This window comes from Chaetura pelagica, unplaced genomic scaffold (genome assembly GCF_000747805.2).
Source record: "Chaetura pelagica isolate M959 unplaced genomic scaffold, ChaPel_1.0 scaffold270, whole genome shotgun sequence".
NCBI classification, from domain to species: domain Eukaryota; kingdom Metazoa; phylum Chordata; class Aves; order Apodiformes; family Apodidae; genus Chaetura; species Chaetura pelagica.
In genome coordinates this window covers 262,161-272,067 of record NW_009951925.1, presented here as the reverse complement: position 1 = coordinate 272,067, position 9,907 = coordinate 262,161, and the positions used below count along the sequence as shown (strand labels likewise).

At 43.8% G+C, this 9,907-nt stretch overlaps 1 protein-coding gene across 1 annotated transcript in view; it reads left to right on the top strand.

Moving 5' to 3' along the window:
• Positions 1 to 691: 691 nt before the first annotated feature.
• DAP3 (death associated protein 3) overlaps positions 692 to 9,907 on the top strand; it is a 17,599-nt gene continuing 8,383 nt past the window's right edge. The window contains exons 1-8 of the mRNA XM_009996096.1: positions 692 to 733; positions 4,054 to 4,176; positions 6,507 to 6,608; positions 7,362 to 7,470; positions 7,886 to 7,978; positions 8,325 to 8,455; positions 8,801 to 8,881; positions 9,709 to 9,867. Coding sequence (XP_009994398.1) covers positions 692 to 733; positions 4,054 to 4,176; positions 6,507 to 6,608; positions 7,362 to 7,470; positions 7,886 to 7,978; positions 8,325 to 8,455; positions 8,801 to 8,881; positions 9,709 to 9,867 — 840 coding nt within the window. The remainder of the gene's footprint in view (positions 734 to 4,053; positions 4,177 to 6,506; positions 6,609 to 7,361; positions 7,471 to 7,885; positions 7,979 to 8,324; positions 8,456 to 8,800; positions 8,882 to 9,708; positions 9,868 to 9,907) is intronic.

The following is a 9,907-nucleotide window of genomic DNA, read 5'->3' as shown; positions in this document are numbered from 1 at the left end:
TTAACCACCAAGACAGCTATTCCTCCTAAAGAATTACGAGGTCATTATCTCACTTTGAATGCATTGTGTAACTTAGGCAACCAGGATTTCTTAAAGCAGCTTTGTTAGGTATTGTCATTATTTTCTTCTCAGAAAGTGGTATGAAGAAAGCTTTGAATGCTGGCAGAGATGACAGATTTAATTTCCTTACCTTTTTGCCCTTATTTTTGCATCACAATTGCTCAAGTGTTTTCTTTAGGGTTCTTTCTCCTGTTGTAAGCAAAGCTGGCTGAGCAGTAGATACTAACAGACTATCAGGATGAAGCTGAAAACACAGAAGCACCTTCAGTCTCTGCATTATTCCAGTTTCTTTAAAATAATCACTCTGTAGCCCTTGCTCTTGCATCTCTTAACAGCTGCAGTCAAAACAGATGCCCTCCCCAGTAAAATAATCTGTCCTTACTAGATGAGGGGTTTTTGTAAATGTCTCTAAAAAAAAAAAAGGCAACAAATTAATGGAGTATTTTTTTATTAGGCAAGTAATGTTGCTTACCAGAAGAAGACTGTTTTGCTTCAGAGCATTCTGACAGTTCGTCTGAATTATTTATGTGCCTACACTTCAAGCTCTTTAAGCAGGAACGATTCTTTTCTGCATAAGATACATTAACATAATAAAAAGTCTAAAAAATCCACTTCTGTCCCTGCAGAAAAAATGCTGAGAAGTCTGAAAGGACTTGTCTACTATCCTCTAAAGGTAAGTCCTTTAATAGTGTGATGCTGCTTCCAGTATTTCAGCTGTCCTGTGACCTGGAATGACAATTTACAGCTGCAAAAAGTGAGATTCTTCTTGTGAGCTGGTTGTGGAAACTTCCATTATGGGCAGGGGAAGAGAGAGGGACAGCCTGATTTTGCTCCTCTGTCATCTCTCTCCATTGGCTGGAAAGCCAGGACATGGCTGGATAGTTGACTTACATAAGACATTTGTTAGAAGACTAAATTTAGCGTTCTGAAATGCCTAGAATGCTGAAATTCTACACCTTTAGTGCAAGTGTTTCTCAGGAAATGGAGTGTGTACTTGCTTTGCACTGCTGGAAAGTAAAGAGGAAGAAGCCCTTGGTCAGAAGAGAACCACCAGCCTTTCACAAACCCTGTGTTGCTGGTGGGAAAATAATTGTGCCAAGGATGGCTCAGTGCTTCAGGCGGGTGTAGTAATGTTAACTGTCACAACAACCCAGCATGTTATCTCTAGTGGTTCCTTATCTTATAAACAGCATCATGAATTAATGTTGCATATCTGGCATGACTTCCTCATGGCAAATACTTCCAGTTTTGTTTGCTCTTGTTTTTTAAATGCTTTGACACTGGTACCTAGTGATATGCAGCCATTAAAAAGGATGGCTGGATAACTGCTTGTTTCCAGAGATGAGATGCTGGTTGTGTTTGTTACTGTACTAATTATGGCAGCCTTTATGAAATAAACAGTCTTTTCTAGATCTGAAGATGTGGAATCGTGTAGGAACAGCTCCACCTTATGGCACATGACTCTGCGATTAATCTCCATGTACCACGTGATGGTTTGCTGCCATTTCAGGCATCTGAGCGAGATGACTCTGTCCTTTGGCAGACATAAACTTACTCTAAAATCCACTCTGCATACGAGCATAAACTGTGTTAACAGATTATGTTAAAACGTGAGAACCTTTCATACATGTTAGGATTTACTACACAGAGCTCTACAGGGAGAGCCAGAAAGGTGTGTGGATGTTTCTGGCATTCTCTGTGACACCAAGGGGATCAGTGATAAGCCACTGTCTTCTGTTCCAGAGGGACCAAGTGGCATGTTGCTTCTATAAAATCAGAATATATCATGCATTAGCAGTGGTGTTCTAGGTCACTCAAAGGAATTGTAGCCTGTTAAAAATGTAGATGCACTTGTAGTGAATTTTGTTAATGGAAACATAGTAGCCCAAATCTGGATAGCCCTGAGTAATGCTGTATTCACCACTCTGGAAGCTTGTCTTGATTTTGTAGCACTTTAAGAGTTAGGAAAGTTTTCATGTCTCCAGATACTTAAAAGCTGCCTCTGCAGCCCAGTGCAAGCTCCAGTCCACAAAGGAAAAGTTCCAACGCACTACAAGGCTAGAAGGTGATTTTGAGGAAGACCTACCATGCTAAGGCTCACAGAAGGGAAGTTCTAAAATGGCATCCTTCCAGGAGAAAGATACAGTAATTTAAAGATGAGGTATGTTCTGTTGGTGGGAAAATAGAAATTCTATGTAGTTGGCTGCAAGAATAGAGAACTGGACTTAAAGACATACCCCTCTCACACTTACATCCTATCCTACTGCAGGATCTTCTACTCCCTTCATAGAACTTGTTAGGAACTGGCTTTTGTATCATAGAGAATCCAACTCCTGCTGATCTTCTGAGATCATGCTTTTAAAAAAGTGGAATTGCTGATATTGATTTGAGTAAGTATCATTCAACTGAATTCCTGAGCTGAGTCTAGACTCAAATAAAAACCAAACATGGGCAGACCAAGAAGTTAATCCTTGCTTAATTTTCATTCCTTGTTACACAGACCAGGAAAAAGGGCATGTGTGGAACTCCAGAGAAGGGATGTCCACAGAGCAGTAGCAAAGCTCATCCCCGAGATGTTCACTTGAGATATGAGGAGGAAGGAATACAGGATGTTCAAAGAAAATGAGAGGGATGACAATTCCAGGCTAGAAATGACCTAGGGCTGACATTTTCTGGATGAACAGGTGACAACAGTTGCTTGCTCTAGTTATTTATGTATTAAATTAGCATCTTAATGCCTTGCTGTAGGCTGTAAATTAAGTCATGTCTGTGAACTTAAAACTAAACATAGCCAAATAAAGGCACCCCAACTGATCATTTGGGTTTGAGGAGGAAAATAATATTACGGAAACAGGAGAAGGTGCTGTTAAAATGCGGTGAGTAAAGTGAATGTTTAGTGCTCTTCCATGTTTACATCGCAGTAGTTCTGCAGGTGCTGAGTACAAACCAGTTTAACTCCTCCCCTAAAAGCAGAGTGCTGAAATGCTGATCCAGGAGCCAGATGTGTGTTTAAGGTGGGCACCCTTTCTTTTGAGCCCTTGTGCCTTTCAGGTGACTCCCGGAGGAAAACTCAGATGACAGCAGAATTGCATCATGCCTTGGAGAACAGAAACAGCTGTTCCTGTCTCTAAATTTTAGTTTATGTCTGCTCTCATCTGTGCAGGCAGACAAAATAGGAAACTACTTGCTCTGTTTACCTTGGAGCCTGCAACTGTTTCAGTCCATATGAAGGGCAGCTTTCAGTTTTGCTCACTCTGGTCACAGCCTGTTTGTAGAACACACTTTTTTAAAATTCATTGACCAGGGCTTATATTTTCTTTTGCTATAGCTGTCTTGCCTATTTTGCCTAGGCTTTACAGGCATGCTTCAGCAGGCTGTCTGTGGAAAAAATAATTAATCAGCTTAGCTGGCTGTTTCAGTTTCTCAGCCATGTCTGTATTCTAATGAAAGAGTCTGTATGCAGGGACACTGTTAGAAAAATCAGTGCAGGGAATGTAATTATAAATATCAAATAGTGGGCAGCACTGCACTAATCCCTCAATAATTGAGGTGATTATGGATTACTAGACAGCTTGAATTTCCAAGTTACTACTTACTATTCATCAGTGTAGGCAGAAACATTGTGGGAATTTCCCAGCAATAAGACCTTAATGGCTGTACTTGTGCTCTTAAGCAATCTTGAAGGGGATTGATCAGGGCTTGGCTCTCTAGATGACTTAAGGTGATAGATGACTTAAGTGAATGGAAATGGTTTAGAAGCAGGTATCAAAAAGTGTGGTTCTAAAGCGTGCAGGTTTTCATGATGAATTTACATTCTAATGATGATTTTTTGTTGTTCTAAACATTGCAGAGAATTCTATTTTCTGTGGCATGCTACCTTGACCTGATCATAATGTGCACGCAATGAGTGTACAGAACAAACCACTACCTGAATTATCTACCAGTAGTCTTTGCTGAAAAGTTTGTTGCCTGTTTGTCCTTTTCTTTCCTCAGCTGGACCATGGGTATGCCCTCCATGCAGCAGCCAAGGTTTGCTTAAGTTCCATTGCCAGCCAGGATGTCCAAACACTGGCTGAAAGACCAAGAGCTTTTTTCTATACCAACGAGAGTGACCCGGTGAGTTGCTGCCACAATTGGTGTTGTCAGACAGCAAGTGCTTAAATTCCATCAGTCTGTCCCTGGACATGCTGGAGCCTGGAGTGCTTACTGGGTTTGTGTTATTCCAGTAAACATCAGGGAGGGCAGTACACAGGCCTAGTAACAGGCATTTATACCATCATCTCTAGCCCAAAGGAAAACAGGCCATGGATCTGCAGTGCACCTGCCTGGGTTTGAACAAGACACGGCTGGTCCTCTGCCTGAAAGCTCCTGGGAACAAGTATTGATTCCTTCTCTATAGTTGCACAGATGAGATAGTGTATTGTAAAAGCTCAGATGTGGCTTAGCTTGTCATCAGACACCATTAATTTCAACTCCAGGGTTATTCTTCCCTGACTAATTTCCCCAAACTGGCTATGAAGGGGAATGAAAAACACCCTAGATGACCTCTGCACAGCACAACTCTCCGGCATCATAATTCCAGCCTCACACTCTCCATCTCAAGCACAAAATGAAGTGGAATAAATGAATGGAATAAGCCTTTGAGGTGCTTTTCTGCTGCCTCTGTAATTGGAGTCTTTCAATACTGATTCCTCTGAGGTCTCTATGGAAACAGCAGCATGCAGATGATCTTACTCACATGATGCCAGTGTCTCTATAGATTGCACAGAAGAGTCCAGATGGCAAGGATTGTCCCTACTGTCCTGTGCCTACCATTGATGTTGCCAGGCAACAGCCTTTGGCATTCTGACTTCACATGCCTGATGTTGGGTGACAACCACCACTGCTCTGGAGCATCCCCAGTCCTGCTGTGCTGGAGGTGGCCTGTGGGGCAAGAGACTCCATGCTGCTTCAGCACAAACCCAGCAGCTCTGGCTGCACCTGTACTTGTGCCCATCAAGTCCTATTAAAAATTTATTAGGAAGACCAGATGAAAACTACATTTTTCATAAGACTGAGCTTTTTTATACCTTTCCATTAGTAAAACTCAAAGTGGCTAAATGTGAGGGTAAAGATACTGACCCATTTTACAGATGTAGGAACTGAAGAGTGAAGGAATTTGCTCAAGGTTATGCGGTATATCAGTGATGAAACTGATAATGCAAATGGTCTCTGGAGTCCATAGCTAACAGTGTCATGAAGAAACACAGGTGCTGTTAGTCTGTGTCCAACACATGCAGGAAGACTCAAGGGAATCCAGCCCACAGTCTGAAATACAGCACTGCCTAGAAAAACACCACAGTGTCTCTTCATAATTCTCCTCTTTAGTCTGACTCCAAGAAACATCTCCTGACTCCAAGAAACATCTCCTGACAGCAGAGGAGCTATTGACTAGCCAGGTTTTTTTAAACTTTCTTCCTGCAACTAAGATATTCTGACCAGTAAACACCAGATTGGCAACTCAAGCAGCTTAGAGAGCAGTTTGCTGAAGTTACCCAATGGTTTCTTCATATAAATAGTTTGGCAAACCTGTGGGTATCTCAGATCCTGCAGCTGTACTAAGGTAAGTCATCCAGTGCAGGACACACTGACCTGTCCTTGGGAAGGTGGGGAATAGGGGTGTCGTTACCATGGGCTCTTCAGAGTGGAGGGGGCAGGCAGAAGATAAGAGCCCAGGCATGTTGCATGCCTGGAAGACTGAAAATCTGGTCTGAAGAAAGGAAGGGAGACTTAACATGTAGCAACAGCAAATAAAATTACCTTCCTGGATCGTTATTGTGCAAAATAAAGAAAATGAAGTTACTATATTCTGATTCCATCTCAGCCAAAATGGAAGCAAAAGATTGACAAGCAGAAGAATATAAAGGAGGATTTTTAAACTTCAAATCCATGGAAGAGTGCAGAAAATGCAGAGCAGGGGATGATACAGGCTTCAAAGCTTGGCACAGAGCTGCTGAACGCCACACAGGAAGTACTGCAGAATAGTCTCTATACTGTCCTAATTACACAAGAGACAAAAACTGGTTACTAGATGGAGAGTAAATAAGTGCAAGTATTGCATGGTAGGTCCCTTTCCACAGGGCTGCTCTTCAGCCAGGTGGATCCTAGTCTGAAGTGCACTCCTGGGTCCCTTCATTGTTTATGGCCAGGTAGGATATCCCTTCTTTATTGTCCTCTGAGGCACCTGCCAGCACTGACATTGCAATTCCTGCTGTGCTTTATATGCTACTTCTGACTCTTAGGAAGTGTCTTACTGAGAGCAAAGCATCTACTTCCCCAGACACTCAGCAAGTATCTGCTCACTTTGATTTGGTGTCCCCTCCTTGCTCTACTCTCACAGACCTTCTGTATTCAGAAAGAAGGTGTCAGACTTGTCTGAGTGTGACAGTTTGCATTTCCCTTGCCAGGCCAAGCACACAGAGCTCCATGAGGGTCGCCACTACAGCATCCCCCTGGAGGAGCTGAGAGCTGTGTTTCCACACGGACTGCCCTCCCGCTTCCAGCAGCAGGTACTTTGTCTCAGAAAATGTGTAGCAGTGGACTGGTATGTGAGAAGAACCAGATCCATCATGTAACTATGATGCTTTCCTTTTGGAATAAGAGTGAAGAGCTGCAAGAATGCAGTTATTCCTTCCTGGTCCTTACTGTTATTTTCTACATCTAAAAGGTATCAGTCAACTTCACCAGAATAGTGGCAGAGCGTGTGAAGACAACATTCTAGCCAGTATTTTTAATCTCTTAACTTCTGAGTACGTGATAAATTACAGAAGTATCTTCCATAGTTACATTTCTATATGAAATGGGCCGTCTCATGAAATAAGTGTATATCAGTAACAAAATAATCTTTTTGATTTCTATTGTGAGCCAGATCATGCTGTGACTGGGTCAGGCTTCATAAGCAGCTAACACAGACAGCCTGTTGGAGTTTAGGAGGTTGCTTTTCTGGGAGCTAGTAATTCTAGGTGGTTGACATTGGATTGACAGGCCAGTCAGCCTCCCCTCAATCTCTGGGAAGATGATGGAACCTTATCCTGGAAACCATTTCTAGGCACACAAAGAACAAGAAAGTCATCTGGGGCAGTCAGCATCTCACCTCCCCGTGGTGACACCATGCTTGATTAGCCTGGTAAACAATGACATCACTGGCCTTGTAGACTAGGAGAGAGCAGTGTACTGTGCAGTACCAGAGGTGAAGTCACACCAGGGACAGCTGCAGTGGGCCAGCACTGGGCATCTTGCTCATGTTCTGTTCTTTTTCTCAGATTAAGACGTTCAATGAAGCCTTCGTGATGGTGCGAAAACCAGCCCTAGAACTCTTCACTTACCTGAAAAGCTCCAACTTGGCACACCCAGCAGTCAGATATGTGATCTGTATCTTTTTTCACTTACTTGATGGTAGAATGCAAATTAAACGCAAGAGTTTACAGCGATGTTTTGATCCTGTGCTGATCACTGTGGTTTAGCCTACAGGAAGTGGCTCTACCACGTCTGTTGTCAGCAAAGCTAGTCTGAGAAGTTTATGAACCTTGTATACTTTTATTTTAAGCCAGATTTGGTTTATGACACAGATCCACAAATAGGGCACAACTAGGGGAATGGGAATCATCAGCTGTAATGGGGTGGGAGGATACAGAGAGAGGGAACTCTTTAGGCTAGGTTTGGTGCTGAACAAAAGCATGATGGAATGAGCCATCCCTGCTTCTACGACCTTGGAACTTCCTTATTGTCTTTTGTGGAAGAATTGAAGTGTTTTTTTGGAGACTTTCCTTGACGGTCCATGTTGGAGATGGTGAGAAAGGAACAGGGAAGACCATGACCCTGTGTCACGTGGTTCACTACTGCGCCAGGCAGGGCTGGCTGGTGCTGCACGTCCCCGACGGTGAGAACGTCAGATACACTTATGGATACTTGAGTTATCTTTGTTTTTTCTATAAAGCTCCAAATAAAGCAGAGCATAATTAGTTATTTTCACATGCTCTCACATGCTTATAGTCAGTCTTTTTTACCCCACTGTTAATGCATGTGACAGCAGATGGACTGTGTGTGGGGCTGCATGACCTCCTTGGCTCTCCAGGGATAGTCTTGGCCACTAAGGAGGGCAGACTTTCTTGCTAGTGTAGCAGAATAAGGATAAAAGATACAAACACACACCCACCACCCAACTCATATGATTGTTTTGACTCAAAAAAAACCAACAACCAGCAACTGTTTGCTTTTCCTTACAGCTCATCTCTGGGTGAAAAACTGCAGGGAACTTATGCAGTCTTCATATAACAAAGACCGGCTTGATCAGCCTTTGCAAGCATCTTCCTGGCTCAAGAACTTCAAAACCTCCAACGAGCTCTTCCTGAAAGAGGTCTGTAGAGCCTGTCAGGCTGCTTCAGTCAGCAGCTAGGAACTGCCCCCAGGGTCACCTCTCAGGGACAGCACATGCTTCCTGTCACTTCGTGTCCAGATTCACTCATTTTTGAGAAACGTTTCATGTATGAACACATGCACTTCTCTTGCACACAGACCTACAAACCCCACCCTGCACTGGAACTCGATTTTTGTAGAAAAAGTAGTACTTTAAATCCCCCTGTGGCTATTTGCAGTGAATATTTCTCCTAAATTCTGCACTAGTCTTTTAATGCTGGCAAAGAACCAGGAATCTTGCCAGGCTGCCTTTGCACACAGTTTAATTCTAGTTCTCTTATTGCAGATAAAAACACAAAAAAAATATGTCTGGGGCAAACGAGAAAGCACGGAGGAGGGCAGGCCTTTGGGTGAAGTGGTGGAACAGGTAAGGGACAAAAGTGCTTCCACGTAATCATGGAATTTGATTGGGTTGGGGGTTGGAAGGGACCCTAAAGATCATCTAGATCCAACCCCTCTGCATGGGCAGGGACACCTCCCACCAGCCCAGGTTGCTCCAAGCCCCATCCAACCTGCCCTTCAACACTGCCAGGGATGGGGCAGCCACAGCTTCCCTGGGCAGCCTGGGCCAGGGTCTCCCCACCCTCACAGCCAAGAATTTCCTCCTCATTTCCAACCTCAATCTCCCTCTCCCAGCTTAAAACCCTTCCCCCTCATCCCGTCCTTCCCTGTCCTTCTCCAAAGTCCCTCCCCAGCTTTCCTGGAGCCCCTTCAGGTACTGGCAGGTGCTCTAAGGTCTCCCTGGAGCCTTCTCTTCTCCAGGCCCAACACCCTAACTCTCCCAGCCTGTCTCCAAAGCAGAGCTGCCTCCAGCGTTGTCTCACCTTTAATTACAAGTTCCCCATCACTGTGTATGTAGAACAAATTGCTCTGTGGATCTTACAAATACCAGTGCTGGGAAATGGAAGGCATTTCCCTGTCAACAAGGTGGCTACAAAAAACATTGTGGAAAAGGTGATGGATCTGTAAAGGAAGCTGCACAAAGAACTTAGGCAGAAGCACAAATTAGAATTTGAAAGTTCCTAGTTCACTGATGCTCAGTGACTCAGACCAGATTGCTCCTACAAAAGGAACTGTTGACTGTTTTTTTATCTTCCTCCCCCCATTAGAAAGGGCTGACAGTGTGCAAAGTTGCTGACATTATATAGTAACAAGAAAACCAACCTGAGTTATGTGCCTTTTTCCTACTTAAAGGGCTTGGCTCGGGTGAGAAATGCCAGTGATGCTGTGGGGGTTGTGCTGAGGGAGCTCAAGCAGCAGTGTGGGAAAGGCTCATTCCAACTGCTCGTGGCTGTGGACGGTGTCAACGCGCTCTGGGGAAGGACTACGCTAAAGAAGGAAGACAAGAGCCCTGTAAGAAGTGATCGGCTCTGATCACATTTCTGCATTCCTG